Genomic DNA, 19,169 nt, shown 5'->3' with positions numbered 1-19,169 from the left:
ACCAGACTGCCATCAATATTAATGTTATGTATTATGTACCAGTGGGGCTGTCAGGCCACCGGGATTACACACAAGCCATGGCGTGATTAATACATCAGTACTGTATTATTTACACACGTCGGTGATTTCTTATATCTAAGATATATGTAGTAGTGTATTCAAGTGGAAATACAATTCAGAATGTCTGATACATATACAAATACACCACCTAGGATGCCTATGAACGCTTGGTAGCAGATATAAAACAAATCGCAGATGCTATTTTAAAAACACCAGTATATGCATCAATAACGCTGTAAGCGGTCATGAACGGATGGCTTCAATCGCCGCGTTCAAAGGCAGAATGCGCGGCGTCGACGCCCATATCTTCGAGTCCCATTTCCTGAACGTGACCTTGCAGCATTCTGGCACACCACCGATAGCAACGAAGCTCTTCGGAATAAACGGCCGATCTTGTAGCGAGGCAGCCAGGATTCCATATTCGTGCGCGAAAACAAGAGCAGAAGCAAACTCCGCTGGTCTGGAATGAGCGTCGATTCCCACGACTCTGTACGCTGGTCAGTACTATCCACCGTTTGCATTGTCTGTCATAACTTACACATATATCTCGAAGAAGGCATCAAGTATGTAGATATCGCGGGTTCGCAAGTCCTTCTGACAGAACGGTTCAATCTCCTCGACCGTGTCATTTGGCCGAGTCACCGGCGAAGAAGACCCTCGTCGGTTCCAGAATCCACCCTTTTGTCCCAAAAGATGATCGACGCGGAGCAGTCGACAGCGATATTTTTCAGATTTGGGCTTCGAGTGCCAATGATTCACAGTCGTGGGTGGCTGCACTGCTTTTGCGTCAGAGAACACGTCAAAGAAACTCTCTGGCTCCTCTCCTTCAATCACTTCTTCAATCTCGCCCGTCAGACCGAGATCCATTCCAATCAGCCGCGCGCCGCCAATCTCATCCGCGCCACTGCCCTTGCCTTTCCAGAGATAGAGCTTGCCAAACTTGGCCGATATGACGAACGAGAAGCCCGAGCACAGGTTTCGGCGGGAGAGGTCGACTTCGTCGAATGCAATTTGACCAAGATGGCGTCTGCCACAGAGCATGTAGAGAGCAGAAGAACTGGATCGAGAGCTAGAGCCACGTCGAGTGATGATGATACCGCCAAGAGCCTCGATAAACTTGGCTGGCTCCTTGCCTTGCCTCACCAACTCCAGTCGCGCACCATTTTCTCGTGCAACTCGGCGAGCGAAGAGCTGTGCATCCTCCATGGCGGCCTCGGATACCTCGTCACCTAACCAGAGGTACGCTTCGGTCCTGTTTCCACTTTCATATTCAAATGTATGCACACAAACATACATACTACCCTCAAACAAAATATACTCTTGATTGACAGGCAGATCTTGTTTCTTCCCATCTCCAGTGATTTCCCATATCTGCTTACGAATAGTCCTCGTCTTTGGGTAATCTATCTCCGCAGTGAGAATCAACTGCGGGTCAATGTCCACTCGGTCACTTGAGTTTGGAAGTGTTCCGAAAAATTCAGAGATAACATTTGTAGATTCCGTAGTTTGCGGAACCGGCGATGCGAGTGATGGCCTTCTCGCGCCATCAATAATTGCTGGGGAAATTTTCAAATCTCGTTTCGGAGGCACAGGCGGTGATGCAGAAACTTTGTCAAGTTGTTGAGACTTCTTCTCCAACGTGGACTCTGGTCTGGATGGGAAAAGAGAGCTTCCTAATCCTAGCCCGAATTTTGTTTGTAGCGGTGACGCAGCTGCAGTATTCACGATCGTTTCTTTCAGCCTGGAAGTGAATGAGGGAGACGGAGACGAGTTGCCAGCTGAAGGGGCTAGAGGCAAGGTCTGTGACTTTGGAGGAGGTGTTGGTCGGTCGTTTGGAGAACGGGAATTCTCAAGACTCGTAGCTTTCTGGCGTATGATGCTACTCTTGGCAGGTACTTCCGGGCTGCTGTAAGTCTTTGCTAGAAGAACCTCTGGTTTCTCCTCGCTTTTTTCTTGTGTCTTTGGTGGAGGCTTGGGTTCGACTGTGGAAGAAAGTAGGGATCTATGTAGTTCTGGGGACTTGGAAGCCACCCGGGGTTTCTGACGCTGAGCAGCGGGCTTGTCAGGAGTTTGGGGCAATGGAGCGACTTTATTCTTGATAATGACTGGAGACGTACGTTCTTGCAAAATGTTCTGCTCATTTTTTTCAACCTTCGGCTTGATTATCTTATTTGAAAGGCTTTCATTCACCATAGGAGCCTTTTCATTTGCAGTAGTCTGGGTTTGGTTTAGCCTAGAAGAGTAGATTTTCGAGATAGGAGATTCGTCTTTCGTAGCGATTTGGATTTGGTCGAACCGGGAAGAATATCTATTTTTTGAGACTGGAGTCACCTCCTCAGTAGATGCAGTAGGTGCCTGGGTTTGGGCCAAATTTGGAGTATAGTCTTTCGGAATTGGACCTTCTTCTTTCTTGGTAACTATCTGAGCTCGATTCAACTTGTCAGAAGAGTAACTTTTCGAGATCGGAGCCTCTTCCTTTGCAGTGGCCAGAGTTTCTGGTTTGTTAGAAGCTGGCAGCCTTCGCTTCGGTCCCCTCGCCCGCCCTTTCGTCATATGTGTAAGAGAAGCCCCTGACGATGCCTCCTGCTCCTTCTGCGACGATCGCACCGGTGAGTGTTCTGAGGATGGCGACTTTTCAGGATCTCCTCCGGCACGAGCCGGACCACGCGACAGGATGTTGGCCAGAGCAGGGTTTAATCTGTCTGCAAGTTTTCCCTTAGCAATTTGACCCTTGAGAGCAGGAGATGACATCGGAGCTCCTACAAAGACATTTGACTGCGAGAGACGAACCGGTTGAATTATGTCCTTCTTTTCATTGTTTTCTGGTGACGGGGTCGCGGGTTCTTGGTGAGGCGGTTCCTCTTGTGTTTGCTGATCTAATGTTGTAGGCTTCGGATCGGTCAAGGGAGAGATGGAAGGAGGTGGTGATGACTTAGAGAGCTCTGCTATTTCGGCCTTGACTGGCTCTACAGTGACCTTTTGTGGACTTTCAGGTTCGGTGCCCTTTGCTAGAGAAGGAGATGACAGGGACGAGGCATTGCTTCTGATGCTATCTCCGCGAGAAATGTTCCTCCGTCTGGAAATTGCCTCTGGGACAGGGTCTGGCAGTTTGGTATTCACTCGTTCATCGTTGCTCGATTGGCGTATAGAGCCTCCACCGGCTTTCATGGCCTCCTTTTGCTTGAGTATACTCTCTTTGAATTCATCCACCCTGTCGCTTTTCTTCGGACCACCAGTCGCATTGAGTGTAGCCTTTCCCCTCATGATGTTATCTTTGAAAACGTCGGGTGCTTTGTAATTGGATCTCTCCGTTTTTCTCAGCTTTCCAAAGACATTCTTAAATTCCGGTTCCTCCTTTGCCGAATTATCTTCCGTAGTCTCACGTCGACGCAAGTTAGATCTGAAGTCTATGACACCAGGTTTTGGACTTGCACTCTGTGAAGCGGGCTCATTGGAGGTCGTCAGCTTTGGTTTATTGGACGTAACAGGCGGCGAAATTTTGGGTGTAGACGAGGGGAACCTCGGGTTGGGTTTGGATGCCATCCTCTCTTTTTCAACTTCCGTCGTGGGCTGAAGGTCCGGTTTACTCTTCTCAGGTGATTTGTCTTCAGATAAGAATTTGTCAATTTCTGTCTTAGCGTCTTGTCCCGACTTTTTCAGCCTGGCTGTCTCGGAAACACTAGCAAGGCCAGGCTTGTTATCGTGATCAATGGAAGAGGTAGTCTCTTTCAACGCAGTAGGTTTGCCAAGGTCAACACTAGCTCTGGACTGTCGTGCCTTGGATAGGTCTCTTAACCACGGAGGTTGTTGTTGTGCGACTGGCGGGTTCTTCGCTCTCGGGGATTCTGGTCGATTCAAGGCACTCTCCAGCCAAGACGCCTTCGTTGGACTCCAACGCTTTGGATCCATTGTTTTCGACGGGCTTCTCGGCGTTGTCGGTTCACTTCCTTTGTTATCATCTGCGGTCCCCACAGATGATATAGTATTTGAACGGGCATGAGATGGCAGCGATGGTTTGACAAAAGTACCGTCAGTTCGACCTGTTTCTCCACTAGTATTCTTCTCCTCGGCGCCTTGAAGATTGTGAACTACTGTGGCTTCACTATGGCTAGACCCTGGTCTGGAGTGAGACAAAGGCGAAGTACCGCGAGCCGGCCTTGTATCAATTGGATTTGGAAGCATATCACCAAATGCAGAGCGGCTGACACTGCTGCGATTGCTGATCACCGAGTTGCTCCGACTGAGGCTCCCAGGGGCCTGGACACTCCATCGCTTCGATATGCTATCCGACCTTTTCATCATGGCACTCTGCACAAACCCGCCTAGACCTTTCGTAGGCGAGACGGAGCGTTCTGGTGACGCGCGACCTGGCGACAGAGGTGTAAGCTCGTCTGTCGTGGGCTGAACATCGGGTTTGCGGGCGTCGAGTCGTTGAGAAGACAATGGCATAGGAGAGCCCAAGCCGCTGGTCGAGACAGATGACACGCTTGAATAGCGATAGCCAACACTGCTATTTGCAATAGTCGAGCTTGCTCGTGATGGCGAGCGCGATCGGTCCCCAACAAGGTCTTGAGGCTTGTCAGCTTCTGGCGTCGAGTTACGACTCAACCCCGGCAATCTGAAACCTCCTCCCACAGACGGAATCTCAGAAAGACCATCTTCTGGGCTTTTACGCAGCGCGCCCGAGCTTTTTTCGCGATCGGATGTTTGGCGGAACCACGAAGGGTCCTTGGATCCCAGGGCACGCGAGATCTGAGCACGCGAAGGGGTCACGTCGTCGTCCATATTGGCATTGCTGGGACTGTTGGTTTCGGGTTGTGTGGAGGGCACTTCTTCAACAGAGGTGTGCGACGCTAGCTCCCTGCTTGTCGAAGGCGGTGTTGTTTTCTGTGGGACGGTGACGCTGCTGGCGGGCTCTTCGATGCTTGCTGGCTTGGCGGTGTCGGTGTCCCCGGACGGCTTCAGATTGAGCGGCGGGTTGAGGACGGAACTGTGGCTCGATTGCTGCACATTCACGACGGACGATAGAGGCGAGTCTTTGGTGGGTGAAATCGACCGGGCTCGCTCTGCAAGCAGGCAAGCAGCAGGTTATCAATGGTTGTTTTCACGGCGGAGGTTGAAATTAGAACTAGGGTGGTGGCCGGTCACTTACCAGCGCGGCGGGCCTGTCGTTCTTTGCGACCCTGCAAGATCTCCTCCTCTAGCTTCCTCGTCCGCTCTTCATCTTCTCTGTCCCGCTTGTCACCCAGCTCCCGGATGCGCAGCAGGAAGTCGTTGACATCCTCCGAGCTGTCATTCATGGTGCTCGACACGACGACACACAGTAGGTCAACAAGTGGTATCTGGGTCGACGGAAGGCGGGTGGCACGAAAAAGGACGCTATCTACCGGAGGTTGAATTCGGAGTACCAGCTATCCATCTATCGGGCAGACAGGATAGACAGGATTGAAGAGGAGCAAGAAAATGACAGCATAGGACAAGAGGTAGGAGAGGGTAGGGAGTTGAGTTGGCAGGCAGATCTTTCCGAGTTGCGCCTTCCCAATCATATGCCTGCCCTGCACGCGTTGTGGTTCAGACTTCAGCCCAGCTCCACATCACAATCAGACGTGCTTCACCTCTGCTTGATTACGATGCTCTTGTACCACGTTTCTTTCGCTCATGCTGCCAGGCTAGCTGCTTACCGGAAAGAAGAAAAAAAAATGGTTTACGTGTACAACTCCTCAATTTTACGTGCAATGCTGTTTGTTGTCGGATTGCTGTCTGCGGCTGTGGAGGGCTGGTTTTGTGGTTCGCGTCAGACCAAGAACGATATTCGGGTTACTCAGCAATAGACCAATCATCACGGAGGGCTACGCGTGGATGTGCTCCGAAGAACCGCAGTCAATATTATTTTCACCGTGTAGATATTATTGACAATTGATACTATAATTGACGTATCGCCTCACACGTCACATGATGTGTCTCTCTCGGGGAAGGAGCCTGCCCGCCCATGGCTCCTTCCTGCGTGGACCACTCGAGGTGCCTTCCGTAGAATACCTGCTTAGTCAGGCCCAAGCAGTCGTATATAGTTATTAGGTTAATACCAGGCGAGTAGTATACAGATATACATCTATCACTGCCTCAATACAGAAACAGCCGGTCTTTGGCGTCCTGCACCACCCAGTCGAGGCCCTCGTACAGGTTCCTGCCCGTCATCGCGCTGCACGGGACGATCGTCCACCTGTGCGTCTTGATCAGGTCCAGCTGGAGGCCCTGCTAACAGTCAGCCCTCGCTCGATACGTCCAGAAAATGAACATACCGTGCGAATGTCATCCTCCGTCATGCAGCCCTCGACGTCCGTTTTGTTCAGGAACACAAGAAGGCTGGCTCCCGTCAGACGCTGGTTCTGTCAGTTCGTGTTGAGATCGTCCACGGTAGGGGCAGAACTCGCCTCTTCAAGCAGCAGCCCAGCCAGCTCGTCGCGACAGTCATCGATGCGAAACCGATCAGTTGCGTCCACAACCCAGATCAGCGCGTCGGTCTTTTCAAAGTAGTTTCGCCAGTATGACCGCAGTGTTTTCTGCCCGCCCACATCCCCTGTGGCGTGTCAATGCAAACTCAACTCAGTTGCTGATGACGTTTTGCTCACATATATTCAACTTGTATCTACCTAGGTTAGTAAAAAGGTTCGTCAAATTCGGGTCTCTGCTCGATCTCACCCTTGAAAATCAATTGTCTTGATGATAAATCCCAATGTCGGACTGACTGTGGTCACATCCTCATTCATGACCTGCTTCACAATCGTTGTTTTGCCTGCATTGTCCAAGCCCCTATTCCAGTTAACATCACATCAACCGTTGTTCAGACAGTCACAGACAGCATCAATATCCTCATCTCTTTATCCTTTAACCTTGCTTTTCGTAATATAGAAAGCATTTTGACTGTATGCACCAGACCAGGTCAGCTGTGCTGAGTGCAGATGTGAAGTTGCCTCACCCCATAATATTTAGATGTGCCCAATGAGCAGCCACCGCCACCGCTCCTTATTAGGTCCCGCCATTGCCATTTTGGGAATGCATACCAACTGTGTCTTTTCACCTTTACAATTTACCCAGCCTTTTGTTTTCTTTCTCTTTTTAATTTTAGTTTCTGTATCGATCTGAAGCCTTGGTCTCATTCTATCCTCTACCTCTCACCCTTCTCATACAGCATCTGAAGAGTCAAACATTACACACATATATACTCTTTTCCCTACCAATATCCTACAAACATCACAAACTGTTTCACTGCTGCAGTGAAGTGGTAATAATTGGTCATGTCACATGTTTTGAAAGGTAGTATCCCACCAAGATCCTTAAGACAGTAAATCTGACCAGGCCACAGATCCAACTGGGGAGTACGATGGGGATGAAAACATCAATCTTGCAGGGACCTTCAGAGTTGCGTTCCAACGTTGGACCAGCTCGAGTAAATTTGCCCCGACCACTCAGTCTGGCAATGTAAAGCATGAGCCTGCATATATTGAGCTTGCAAACGAGGATTCTATCAACGAAGAGACTGCCCATGGAGTTACTATCCATGAAGGCACTGCCCATGAAGAGCCTGCCGCTGGGCCTGCCGACAACAAGCTTGCCTGTGGTGAGCCTACTATAAAGTCTCTGGACCGCGAGGCTGACGCTTATGACTCTCTCTACGACGATTCTGTCAATGGTGAACCTATTGTTCACAAGCCTCTTCTCGAACCTGATACAGAAAAGTTTATAAACGAGTCTGTCCATAAAACCGCCACTGATACGTCTGCCAGCGATGAATATGCCAACGAGAGCACCGTCCTTGTAGATTCATTCCGAGTTGCTTTCGCTCGTTGGACCCCATCCGATGCATCTGCATCAACCGCAAACGTCAAAGAAGTCGCGATCGTGCAAAAAGGAATCCAAGACAATCTCTCACCAGAAAGCGTCGACGCCCCATCACCCTCGCAAGGGTCAGGTACGGCCAGCAATATTTCAACTGCAATCACTAGAGGCATAAACGGCACGGAAGATCCTACACTGGATTGTCATGAAGTCAGATCATCTACAACAATCATCCTGCATCCGCTATCAAGATCGAAGTGGAATATTCCTGAACCTGCCCCGATGTTCTCAAATGAAGCTCATGGGGAGCCTTCAAATCAGAACAGCCACCTCCATGTGCTCAGAACAGTACGTTGGATGCCAAGCAGCATAAAAAATATCCAAGAGGGTAAGTTGTTGTCCCTACCTCTTCAGCCAACACATCTGAATGAAGTAGACGATGAAACCGATTCGATCGCATCCAACGTACCTGTTAACGGCGACATACTGCCTAGTACAACATATAGCCAACCCTCTCCCTTGAAGCCCCACGAAATAGACTTCGAGCCTATACCAAAGGAAAAATTGACTAGAACCGAAGAGCCAAGCGAAGAGCTCAAAGCAGAGTTAAGAGCCATGCAAGACGCATTCCGCAAGGGATATGTGTTTAAACGTCCCAATCATAAGCAGCAGAAGAAGAAGCAGAAGAAGCCCCGTGATACCTACTACGTTGTCGAGGGCTCTGACGATGAAGAGCCGAACCACAAAAACTTTCCTCCCAATATGCCTGAATGGGAGAAAGTCAAGAGGGGCTATCACCTGTATCAATACAGCATTCAAGCCTATCCCCGGACTAGTGATTATTGCTCTACATCAGGAATACCCTCCGTGAAACAAGGTATCCCAGCCTTTGAAAAAATCCCCACTGCACCGACCACTGAGCAGATGCTTAAACGGCTTGCTCGCGAGGGACATCTCTATCTCGACGGGGAGTATGACCCAGTTCCATATCCGCAAGCTGCCGATAGCGAAGTCAACTGGTGCTACTTTCCTGAGCAGCCTGACCCATTCAAAGGAGGAAGAGGAAGAGCTGTCTACAGCGATTGGATTTGGTCATGGTTAGACGAGACCATCTACAACGCCTGGATCGCAAACATCTACCGGGAGTCGTTCTTTGACGGCGCTGCGCATGCTGATGGGATGCGAGGTTTTTATGTGATTGCGGAATGGGAGGGAGACATTAACGCCTATGTCGACCGACAGGATTTCCTCTATGATTCATGCTGATTTGAAAGGATATTTTGGAAGGAGTGAGGATGTGAGCAGGGAAGGGCAAGGTCATGTAATTACGACATACGTATTATTGGAGGGGCTAGGTGATGCTAAAGCGGCGGTGATACTGTCAGAAAGCGGTTAGGGACATAGACGTAGATGAATGAATCAGCTCAACTTGATGCCAGTACATGTACAAACTACAATTCTGCAATCCCCTCTTGATCCACCCGAGTAATGAGTATATCAATGTCACCGTCGCAGATCTGCCGCGATAAACTTACGCATATCGATCATGTCGAACCACGCCCCAGGCGATGCATCGCTCGCGGGCCATATGCGCCAACGCGCCCGATATGCATGTGTTCCATGTCGTCAACGCAAGCGCAAATGCGACGGACAATTTCCATGCTCGACATGCACGGGCTATGGCTATGAATGTCAATATAGCGGTGGAAACAGCAACAACACTCGCGGCACCCAAGAGCCTAGCGCCACGGTCTTGCCAAAAAGTCTATCGCAGAAAAGGAAACCCTCGGCGGCTGGTCTCGACGACTTGTCGACGCCTTCGCCTGCATCTCTGAAAACCAACAGATCATCCTCAAGCAAACGTGGCTTTGGCGATGAAGTGTCCTCGCTGAAAGAGGACCGTCCGGCTGCGAATGGCTTCCTGTTACCTCTCAAAGGCCGATTCATCGGCCGCCATTCTTTAGTCGCATTTCCGCAATGGGTGGGAATGGCCCTGCAGTCAGCGACGCCGCCTAGAGTTCACTCCTTCGCCTACAACACCGGCGTAAGGCGTGAACTGTCCTACTCAGTCATCTTCGACTTGCCCGGTTATATTACCTGGGCCGAAGTGCAAGACGCAATTAAAATCTACGGCTCTGTTATCCACCCCATCTTCGGCTTTCTCGATATCGACAACCTCCTCCGCCGATGCCATGGGCACTGGCACAGCAAGCACCAGGGCTCGTACTTCGAGGCCCTGATCTGCGGGGTCATCGGGCTGGCATCGCTGTTCTCGAAGCTACTGTGCGAGAATCGAGAATTGCGCATCATACAACACGCGCGCGAGCTTCTCGATGACCCCGACACAGGCCGCTTTCCAACCCTCGACACCATCTCAGCATGGATCCTGCGCACCATCTACACCCGCTCCACCAGCAGGCCTGGTGTCACGTGGCTGTACAGCTGCACCACCATGCATCTCTGCGAAAGTATCGGCGCATACACAGAGCCCGAGACAAGCGTCGAGAACGCTGGGAAGCAGCAGCAACAAACCCTCGCCCAAGCCCGCGACACCCGTGCACGTATCGCCATCGTCGCGCGCTGTCTGCACGTCTTCATATCCTACGAACACGGGCGCTCGACCGTCGAAATGGGACCGATCCCCGAACACAACGTGATTACACGACAGGGGGATCTAACGCTGCAATTCAACGCCCTGATCAACGCTCTCCCACCAGATAGCGGCAGCCACGATGCCTTCTCACGCCGACAAGAACTGTGCATTGCCCTAACCAAACTCCTCGCCACGCCGACCTCGCACGAATTCTTCACTCTGCTCCGGACAGACCTCTGTCTCGCCATCTACCGGCGTCTCCGCCTGCTCGATCTCGGCATTAAGCACGAGCAACTCGAGCAGGTACTGCAGGCCGGCAAAGCGGCGCTGGCGGCCGCACGGATCTTGGTGTTGCGGAATCATCCTTGGTGGAATACTGTCGGCACGGTGTTTCAGTTTATATGCGTTTTACTGGCTATTGATAATTCTGATGGTCTTGCTGCGATGACAGAGGCGATGGAGACCCTGGAGACGATTGCGAAGCATCTCCAGACACACCTTGCAGAAGAAGCGCTGAGTACGGCGCGGATGTTGGTGCGAGCGATGACAGAGAAGAAGAGGAGGGAGGTTGGGGCCTTGGAGAATATGGCGGCGGCGTCGTCGTCAGAGAGGATTGCAGATATTGCTGCTCCTGATGTTAGTACTACAATTAATACAGCGGGAAGTGAATCGGGTTTGTCCCTGCCCGTTGCGAATGCAGACCTAGCCACCGATGCTGCTGTTATTCAGCAGTGGAATGGGATGGTAGATTTTACAGATCCGCTGTGGAATTGGGATGCTTTTTTCGAGCCGCCTATGGTGACATTGGTGACGCCGCCGCCGTTTGGGGATCCGAGTTTACAGTGGGGATAATGTATTACATATGTATGGTTCAGATAAACAAGGATATATTTGTTAATGTTCTGTCTAGTGTGGTTTGCGCAGATGGTTCCATTTTGGTGCGCTTTATGTTAGATAGTAACATTCTGAAATCAAGACGTGACGACATGAACGTGCAGAGAGGGATAATAACTGAGATGGATTGGCTGCTTCGTTGCAGCGGAAGAATATTCAAAACCAACGCCGTTCCCCAAGAATAAGTATACAACTACGAGTGAAAGGATCTAGATATTTTGATTGGTGAAGGGGACCGAAAATCGAGAGACAATTTTAGCAAGTCGGACGAACTACCACTCGAATTCACCCTGTCCCTTATGGAAGACATATCTTGTAGCGTGTCAGTAAAGCTCAGATAAAAGATTTAGCGACAAGCTTACTCTTTACCACCTGTCGAGAGAATGCCGTCCTTGAGAGTGCATTTCCATTTATTCTTGACCCTCTGGACTTTGTCGTACGTGCACAGCATGACCTGTCCGACGGCATCATCACCCTCGGGATCTTCGGCTGCGAGATCGTCAGGATCATCGAGATCAGAATTAATCGCATCCTCGTCTTCCTCGTCATCCGCTCCGTCATACGGCGCAGGCGGGGCTGGTACGCGCTGCGATGGGACCCTGGACGAGAGACCAGCTGCGCGCTCGTTGAGAGGAAGCATGAGGCCACCGCCCTCGAGACGTAAAGCGTCAAACTTTAATTGCTCGAATAATAGCCTGTCGGCCTCGCCGTTGTTTCGTTTGGCAGCTTCACGTCGACGGGCTACTTCTGCTTTCCAGTCGTCGAGGGCGTCGCCGGAACCATCCGTTTGTGTGGGATTATAGGCTGCTTGTTGAGACGGTGCAATGCCTTGCAATGGTTGAGGCGGTTTGATATCTTGAGGGACCTGTCCATTTAGGGGTCTCTGCTGGCCGGGGAGGGACAAAGCTACTTGGCCTTGAGCCTGAAGTTGACTGACAGATCCAGCAGCGGCGGCTCCGTACTTGGAATGCAGGTTATTCATCGCACGTTCTCGAGCAAGTGCTTGTGCATTTGTCAGTCCCTGTGGTGCGGTGCTGACTGGCGGAAGCGTATGCTGTCCATTAAGACCAGGCTCTGTTTTGATGGTAGGTCCGGCATTGACGCTGGGTGGACCATTGTTGGCGACAGAGGCTGGGATCGCAGCTTGCGGGGGAAGACTGGCCGGCGGCGGTTGCTGCTGAGGGGCTGGACGAGGTGCATTTGAAGGGACGGTAGGGGGGAGGACTGGATTCGCAGGCTGGGAGGGAGGAGGAGTAGGCTGCGGAGGAGGGTCCCAGGGGAAATGCGCAACACCAAGGTGGGTGAGTTTTTGCTGCCAGCTCTGCGACGGTTAGCAGATAGATCATAATGATATGTATATGTCTATGTATGTGTATGTGCATGTGTATATGTATTGTGGATGGCGCATTGTATACAACGATATGACAGGGCGACGCGGGAGTGCGCAGCGCAGGCAGTGTGATTGGCCCGGCGTGGTGTTGCGGTGGGTAGGCGCGGGCTTGGAGGCGCAGGGATGGCGGTGGGTATAAATTGACTCAAGAAGCGGCGCTCTCCCCATAAGGAGCCTGCGTCCCCCAACCCTCCGGCCCCCCGCCCGCTTTTGCCACCCGGCTTCACTTCGCCCTCACCACAGACAAATGCATCAAGGCATATGCATTATGGTTGCTGGTATTGGGGAAGGAAATCCTTTGAATCGACTGAGAGCGACGGAGTAATAGAGAGACGAAGGATGGGACGAAGATGAAATGATGAATGAGGAATGAGGAATGATACTGACCGTTCGCATCTCTTCCAGCGTCGTCTGGTCCACGCCGCCTTCTTCAAAGTCGACTTGCGAGGCCTCGCATACCTCTTGGATGACACGGTCGTAAACCGTGCCCTGTGCGAAAATGAGCGTGTGTATGAAATAAACTATTGAGCATGATGGAACGTTCACAAGGGAAGAAACAAGCTGCCTGGCCGTCACAGACCAGACAGTTGGCAGGGATCGTGGATAGCACTCACCACCTGCTGATTCGACATGGCCGTCTAAAGCTCCCGCGACAGGGTGTCCCTCTCAGCAAGGTAAGTGGTATGGTGTGGTATATAGGACCTTTGTGAGCCCTAGATGAGAGGTGGTGAGACGCTGGTAGTGTGAGACGGTGAGGCTCCACGGAAGCCTGACCCGACAAACCTCAGCCGCGCACCTGCTAGACGCCAGTAATCGCGACAGTCAACGTATCCGTACTGCTATTATCGTTTTATCTGCTAGTAAGACTGTAGACAGGCCTGTTTGAAGCGTAGAATGGCGCGACCACAAGACGTCGCTGCAGTTGTGCTGGTAGGTTGGTGAGGCAGGTTCCGTTTGCCTGGGCGAAATCTATCATACCCGTCGCATTAGTCATCCAGCCTTGGCGCTCAGTCTACTGAATACAAGAATGCTTGCTTTGTATATACACAGGCAAGGTAATTAGTTGACGACACTCCCTTGTCTGATTCGTAAGACTCAACTCATTTTCTACCTATCATCGTCATTACGGCCATGTATGAACTGAGCAGAGTTTTAATTATTAAAGCGCATGAGTTGAAGTCAAAAATAATTTTGTACTAGGGAGGAAGAGAAAACAAATCCAGTATTGCCATACAAGCGCCATGAACCACCAACAAAATGAACTCCCGGAAGCCAGCCTCTGGCCTTCCATGCAAAGGCAGAGCTAAACAACCACAACAACAGATCGATATGATTAACGAATGGTCATGGACTTCGACATCTGGGCCTTGCTGCCAACGCCACCCTCGCGGGATGCAGAGGCAGCAACACCAGGCTTGCGTTCAAAGAGCTTCCAGAACTTCAAACTCTCATCTGCGGCCGCAGTGGCAAGCATCTGGCCATCCGGACTCAAGCAGCTGTGGAGAACACGAGTTTCATGTGCGGGAATCTCAACATGGCGCACCAAGGTTGGGTAGCTCCAGATACTAAGGGAGTTATCAGGGAAGCCGCTAGAACTGACAATCTCGCGGTAATGATTGCTCCAGCGAAGACTTGTGACCTGCGAGCCAGTGTCGATGCTGTTGGTACGCGCGCCAGTTGTGGTGTTCCAGAAATGGATGTGACGGTCATAGGAACCGCCGCCGGTAGCCAGCAAATTCAGTTGCCAAGGGCACCAGCTCAGTGCCTTGACAGCTGCGCGATGGTTGGTTTTGGTGAACTTGGGTGCACTCAAGGAGCGGGCATCCCAGATATTGACGAGGTTATCATTACCACCGGTGGCAAGCTGAGCTCCATCTGAGCGCCATTCCAGACCACACACTTCGGATGTGTGAGAGACGAGCTCAGCAACCTTGTGCTGGGCGACACGCACATCGTGGTTAAATACAAGTCCACTTCGGGCGCCAGTGGATAGAGTGTGCTTGGACCATCCCATCACTCCAACACGGGTGTCGTGGCCATACATGCTGCGCAATTTGGTACCTTCTTCAACATCCCAAATTTGAACCTCACCAGTTCCCAGTCCAATACCAACATAGGCTCCATCACCGCTCCATTTGACACTGCTGACGTATGTATCTGACGATGTTTCCAGGAGTGGGTTGACGGATCCGGTGTCCGCAGACCAGATGTAAACGTTGCGCTCCAAGCCAATGGCGACTTGGTTACCAGAGCTCCAATCCAGCAGATTGAGATAGTAGTCGTCAAGAAGACCAGGAGCATCCAAAACGCGTTCAGGCGCAGTTTGGACTCGACGACGTGACTGGGCAGACTGAGCAGCACTTGGTTTGAGGGGTCTGTTGTACTGGGCTCTGAGGTCAATGGGCTTGGAAGACTCTGGTGGCGGGGGTTTGTAGGCCAGAATACGGGTATTGAATTTTACGCCACAAGCATCGGCCAGTGATGACTCATAGGCAACAGCATCAGGGGCAGGTCGCGAGTATGTGGTTGAAGACTCGTTATCATCTAACCCGAGATTCTCAAGGGCAGCGGTAAGGTCATCGTCGGAACCACGTCCTCCAATATCAAATGCACTAGCAGCACTGGCGAGGACAGCAGATCCATCACCACCACTGGTCTTCGGGCGCTGACCGTCTTCAGGCTTAGCAGCACCAGCAGTCGCCAGTCCTTCGCTTGCCATGCGGTTGGGTATGAACCGATCCCCCGCATTATGAGGGATACGTATGGTTGTTTTAGTAACCGAAGTCTTAGAAGCTGCTAGTTTGGAGGATCGTGATCGTGCCGCTTCTTTGCGGGCGCGCTCTTTTGATGGTGTAGCACCGGATGGACCAGTACCAGTCAACGTCCAGTCAGAGATCCCAAGCTCCAAGTGCTTTGGTGACTTGCGCAATTTTGCAATATTTGATTTTGGTGATTCCCGATAATTACGAGGTTTGGATACAGGCTTGCCGAAGTGCGCACTCAAGTTTCCTCCATAAAAAGACTGATGGCTGGTCCGAATGTTGTCATCGACTTCATGAGATGGAGTAAAGGGCGAAGAGCTGATCGAGGCATTGCTCGTCGCTCTTGTACGGGGAGACGGCGTCAGAGGTAGACGACCGCCCGCAGTTTTAGTCGAGAAGAGGCCACGATGCTTCTTTAGAGGCGTAGTCGTCACCGAAGCAGAAGCCATTGTGAGTTAAACAGCAAGAAACAAGCAGATACAATGGATAGCTGAACGACAGCGAGCCTTAGCCGTGGGACGTAATAGTAGAATATGCAGGCCTGTCCTGAACAAACTATATTATGCAGAATCGCGAATACAAGAGTATTCCATGCACGGATAGGAGATATGTGTGTAGAGGTAAAGGCAGAGGGTGAGGAGTGAAGCGAAGAAGTGAAGACGAGGCATGAATGAAAGAATAAATAATGACGTCGCTGCGTGTCCCATAGCAACGAGCTGGCCATGCGCTAGCCTAGATACAGCCTAGCCTAGATTCTGCGGCGGCTCTTCCGACTCCGTCGGCGCTAACCCCGATGCAGGCTTGCTCCTTCCCACTCTGGCACCTGCCACTCTGACCTGATCTGGACCAATCCACGCCGCGATCCGAAAATCTCTTCTTCCTTTTTGCCTCCTCTTGTGCCTACACAACCCGGGCCTGCTGCAGCAGACTAGCACTCAGTCAGATATAGAAGTGGTCGAACTCGTCCATTGTTCTTTCTGCCCTCGTCTCTTTGACCCGTTGGTCTCGTCCTTTCAGTGACAGTCGATAATTACCCACTAGACCCGCTCTGATGGCGCGGCAACCGCCCTCCACACCTAGCAACGCCCCGGTCACCGCATCAGCCCTTTCAGTTGCGCACCTCCACGACGGTGGGTCGGCTTCCTCCTGGGATGCTCTTGGTGCTACAACCTCCATTCGACGTCCAACCCAGCCCATGTCCTCCCCGTTGCTGGCCGTCCGGGAGCAGAACGCGTATCTAATGCCGACAAGCCCAGCCAAAAGCCGTCGGGGCAGTGCTGATTACCGTCCCAGTATAAAAAAGGCCGTCGGCAATATCCCCGCATGTCTCGTGAATGCTTCTGTTACCTATTGTGGCAATGATCAGATCTACGCCTTTGGGGGTTTCGACCAATTCACTGACGAAGGTATCTCAGCCTCAAGACTTGTCATCTTTAGCACCCTTTGACTGAAATATGCTACATAGTGTACAATCACGTTCTTCGGCTTAACCTGAACACGCTGTCATGGGACTTGGTCGATAACTATGGCGATATCCCGGGTGTTCGCATGGGTATGTTTGCCTGATGATCCGGCATTGAAGAGTAGCTTGCTGATGCCATTGGCGTATCTAGGACACACCGCTTCTCTATACGAGGGAAATAAATTACTTGTGTTCGGTGGTGAAAATGAGCACCGTGAATACCTTTCCGACATTGTGATCCTGGACATTCCGTCGTCCACGTGGACACAACCTGACATCAGAGGTCCTGTTCCCCGAGGTCGGGCTCGCCATGCCTCCGTTATCTACGAAGACAAACTATTCGTAGTCGGTGGGGTAACTGGGGAAAGCAATCTAATTCTCGATGACCTGTGTTATCTGGATCTAAAAACATGGACATGGTCGAGGACATGGAGCTTCACACCCCGTTTTGACCACACTGCGTGGGTCTGGGGAGGTCGATTATGGATATTTGGAGGTCTCGGTCGAGACATGGAACGCACTACTGATCTGTGGTGGCTAGACCTCAAAGGTAGTCCGACTTTGGGCATGACTCACGAGGAATCACAAGGGACACTAAGTCACCCGACTCCAAGTCCTGGCGCCTCTCTTAGTCCGCCGAGGCAACTGTCTAGCCGGTCCAACGGATATGCAGCAAACTCGGCCAGTGTGCAAATTCGTTCTTTCGTGCGAAGAAAACCAACGGCACCGGGTGCGATATCATCCCTTCGATTTCGCTCGGGCCCGCATGTTCCATCCTTGCTCTCAGGCACTCATTTCCATGTCTACTCTTCTGGTCTGCTTTTGGATTTAATCACGCCTTCTGAAACTGTACGGCCTTACGAATGTAATTTGTCATCGCTCGAGCTGGATTCCCTACGATGGCAAAGACTTGCCGATGGCCAAGAGGTTTTTCGTCCAGGTTATAGGTGGCATTATTGCACAATTAATGAGGATGGCACTAAAGCGTGGTTACTTGGGTGCAACATTGAAAATCCTACTGGTGCAGGTGACGACAATCAGCTGAACGAGATTCTTTGCCTGGACTTGGAAAAATACGGACTTCTTGGCAATGATCTTGTTTCAGAGTCATCAGAACAAAACCGCATCCTTGCTTCTGAGCGTCAAGGGCCTTCGCAGAATGGTGGTCTCGGCGCTGACCTGCTAGCGGTTTTCGACCAAGACCCAGAGACCGGCAGTGGTACTGACTTTATCATTACTGCTGATCGTGATGATCAGGATGCAGAGGAGGAGATATCCCAACCACCTTCGCCATTGCAGGTCCAATCCGAACCCGCATTTATCTCCCCTACTGCCTCAACCTCCGTGCCTATTCACGTTCATCGCATTATCTTACAAGCTAGATGGCCTCACTTTAAACGACTATATTCTGCGCAGATGGCAGAGTATCATACGAAAAGGATGCACATACCAGAGCCTTACTCTGTCGTCCGGGCATTTCTATACTACCTATATAGTGACAGTATTTCAGACCATCCTCAGTTTTGCACCAGCATCCTTGATGTTGCCGGCATGTTAGTCATGGCCAACCTCTACGATATGCCGAAGCTACGTTTGCTCTGCGTTAATCGATTGAGTCGTGAGCTCGACGTCGAAAACGCAGCCATCATTTGGGAGAGAGCCGGTCGAACCAACGAAGATTGGCTTCGTCGTCGTGCCGCACAGTTTTGCCTGACGCATTGGGGTCGAATCGTACGAACGGCAGGATTCAAATCGCTAAATCGACAAAGCCTCATTGAGCTCTGTGAGGTTGTCGATACGGAAGGCAGAATCGTAGCAGGTCCTGAGCTAGAATTCGTCGGGGCTCTTGGCTCTGGTACGTTGGGATCCAAGCGACCGCGGCTCACTGGGAACTCGCTCGTGGATGAGATGGATGAGCTTGAAGGAGACGAAGAAGACGGTATGGAACTGTCGTAAGGCGTCAATTTCATTCCCGTGTCCTCATGACCGCCTATCCTGGGCTTGGAGGGCCTCGTTTCTAAGGTTATTTCGATTAACGGAGTATGGGTAGCGGTGGTTGCATGAATAGGCGTATCTAAATATTCAATCGGATCTGTTATTACTTTTTATGAAGTAGACTACTTTGCGCGTAATTGGCGCGATAAACTGCATAAGTTAATTAGCTGCCACGAC

At 51.2% G+C, this 19,169-nt stretch overlaps 7 protein-coding genes across 7 annotated transcripts; 3 read left to right on the top strand and 4 right to left on the bottom strand.

Annotated features, from left to right (window-relative positions):
- Positions 1 to 2,477, bottom strand: BGW36DRAFT_150918 (uncharacterized protein). Its single transcript, XM_046209508.1, has 3 exons — positions 2,178 to 2,477; positions 599 to 2,106; positions 1 to 547 (listed from the first exon to the last, which is right to left on the bottom strand). Exons 1-3 carry the CDS (start codon positions 2,199 to 2,201, stop codon positions 304 to 306), a joined length of 1,776 nt encoding a protein of 591 aa, XP_046073297.1. The 5' UTR covers positions 2,202 to 2,477; the 3' UTR covers positions 1 to 303.
- A 3,462-nt stretch (positions 2,478 to 5,939) lies between these two features.
- On the bottom strand, positions 5,940 to 7,028 carry BGW36DRAFT_376813 (ADP-ribosylation factor family protein). Its single transcript, XM_046215937.1, has 6 exons — positions 6,918 to 7,028; positions 6,760 to 6,870; positions 6,690 to 6,706; positions 6,492 to 6,637; positions 6,360 to 6,440; positions 5,940 to 6,312 (listed from the first exon to the last, which is right to left on the bottom strand). The coding sequence occupies exons 1-6, from the start codon at positions 6,974 to 6,976 to the stop codon at positions 6,181 to 6,183; spliced, it is 546 nt and encodes a 181-aa protein (XP_046073296.1). The 5' UTR covers positions 6,977 to 7,028; the 3' UTR covers positions 5,940 to 6,180.
- Positions 7,029 to 7,355: 327 nt separating this feature from the next.
- Positions 7,356 to 9,162, top strand: BGW36DRAFT_358348 (uncharacterized protein; the record flags this gene model as incomplete). Its single annotated transcript, XM_046213960.1, has 2 exons — positions 7,356 to 7,374; positions 7,424 to 9,162. The coding sequence occupies 2 exons, from the start codon at positions 7,356 to 7,358 to the stop codon at positions 9,160 to 9,162; spliced, it is 1,758 nt and encodes a 585-aa protein (XP_046073295.1).
- A 322-nt stretch (positions 9,163 to 9,484) lies between these two features.
- On the top strand, positions 9,485 to 11,341 carry BGW36DRAFT_396492 (putative C6 transcription factor; the record flags this gene model as incomplete). Its single annotated transcript, XM_046218171.1, has 1 exon — positions 9,485 to 11,341. The coding sequence occupies one exon, from the start codon at positions 9,485 to 9,487 to the stop codon at positions 11,339 to 11,341; it is 1,857 nt and encodes a 618-aa protein (XP_046073294.1).
- Positions 11,342 to 11,498: 157 nt separating this feature from the next.
- BGW36DRAFT_150785 (transcription factor IIA, alpha/beta subunit) lies at positions 11,499 to 13,717 on the bottom strand. The gene is made up of 5 exons (XM_046209506.1): positions 13,548 to 13,717; positions 13,388 to 13,486; positions 13,161 to 13,262; positions 11,746 to 12,704; positions 11,499 to 11,695 (listed from the first exon to the last, which is right to left on the bottom strand). The coding sequence occupies exons 2-5, from the start codon at positions 13,403 to 13,405 to the stop codon at positions 11,656 to 11,658; spliced, it is 1,119 nt and encodes a 372-aa protein (XP_046073293.1). The 5' UTR covers positions 13,406 to 13,486; positions 13,548 to 13,717; the 3' UTR covers positions 11,499 to 11,655.
- A 389-nt stretch (positions 13,718 to 14,106) lies between these two features.
- Positions 14,107 to 15,984, bottom strand: BGW36DRAFT_358345 (putative cell division cycle protein Cdc20; the record flags this gene model as incomplete). Its single annotated transcript, XM_046213959.1, has 1 exon — positions 14,107 to 15,984. One exon carries the CDS (start codon positions 15,982 to 15,984, stop codon positions 14,107 to 14,109), a length of 1,878 nt encoding a protein of 625 aa, XP_046073292.1.
- Positions 15,985 to 16,370: 386 nt separating this feature from the next.
- BGW36DRAFT_340099 (kelch motif domain protein) lies at positions 16,371 to 19,147 on the top strand. The gene is made up of 3 exons (XM_046213060.1): positions 16,371 to 16,941; positions 17,001 to 17,087; positions 17,149 to 19,147. The coding sequence occupies exons 1-3, from the start codon at positions 16,587 to 16,589 to the stop codon at positions 18,951 to 18,953; spliced, it is 2,247 nt and encodes a 748-aa protein (XP_046073291.1). The 5' UTR covers positions 16,371 to 16,586; the 3' UTR covers positions 18,954 to 19,147.
- The last annotated feature ends 22 nt before the right edge of the window (positions 19,148 to 19,169 follow it).

The sequence above is a fragment of the Talaromyces proteolyticus genome (genome assembly GCF_021365285.1).
Source record: "Talaromyces proteolyticus strain PMI_201 chromosome Unknown BGW36scaffold_5, whole genome shotgun sequence".
Taxonomy (NCBI): Eukaryota; Fungi; Ascomycota; class Eurotiomycetes; order Eurotiales; family Trichocomaceae; genus Talaromyces; species Talaromyces proteolyticus.
The sequence above is the reverse complement of the archived record's forward strand: the minus strand, read 5'-3'. Positions and strand labels throughout refer to the sequence as shown.

Coding starts and splice junctions, on each gene's coding strand:
- BGW36DRAFT_150785 (XM_046209506.1), bottom strand. Junction 12,705..13,160: donor CGCTGGAAGAGATGCGAACG/GTCAGTATCATT, acceptor TAACCGTCGCAG/AGCTGGCAGCAAAAACTCAC. Junction 11,696..11,745: donor CTCTCGACAGGTGGTAAAGA/GTAAGCTTGTCG, acceptor ACACGCTACAAG/ATATGTCTTCCATAAGGGAC.
- BGW36DRAFT_150918 (XM_046209508.1), bottom strand. CDS start 2,201: ATGAGCAGAACATTTTGCAAGAAC. Junction 2,107..2,177: donor GCAGAACATTTTGCAAGAAC/GTACGTCTCCAG, acceptor CCCGCTGCTCAG/CGTCAGAAACCCCGGGTGGC. Junction 548..598: donor GCCTTCTTCGAGATATATGT/GTAAGTTATGAC, acceptor ACCAGCGTACAG/AGTCGTGGGAATCGACGCTC.
- BGW36DRAFT_376813 (XM_046215937.1), bottom strand. CDS start 6,976: ATGCTTTCTATATTACGAAAAGCAAGGTTAAAGGATAAAGAGATGAGG. Junction 6,871..6,917: donor GAGATGAGGATATTGATGCT/GTCTGTGACTGT, acceptor TAACTGGAATAG/GGGCTTGGACAATGCAGGCA. Junction 6,441..6,491: donor CTGGGCTGCTGCTTGAAGAG/GCGAGTTCTGCC, acceptor TGACAGAACCAG/CGTCTGACGGGAGCCAGCCT.
- BGW36DRAFT_340099 (XM_046213060.1), top strand. CDS start 16,587: ATGGCGCGGCAACCGCCCTCCACACCTAGCAACGCCCCGGTCACCGCA. Junction 16,942..17,000: donor CGACCAATTCACTGACGAAG/GTATCTCAGCCT, acceptor TATGCTACATAG/TGTACAATCACGTTCTTCGG. Junction 17,088..17,148: donor TATCCCGGGTGTTCGCATGG/GTATGTTTGCCT, acceptor TGGCGTATCTAG/GACACACCGCTTCTCTATAC.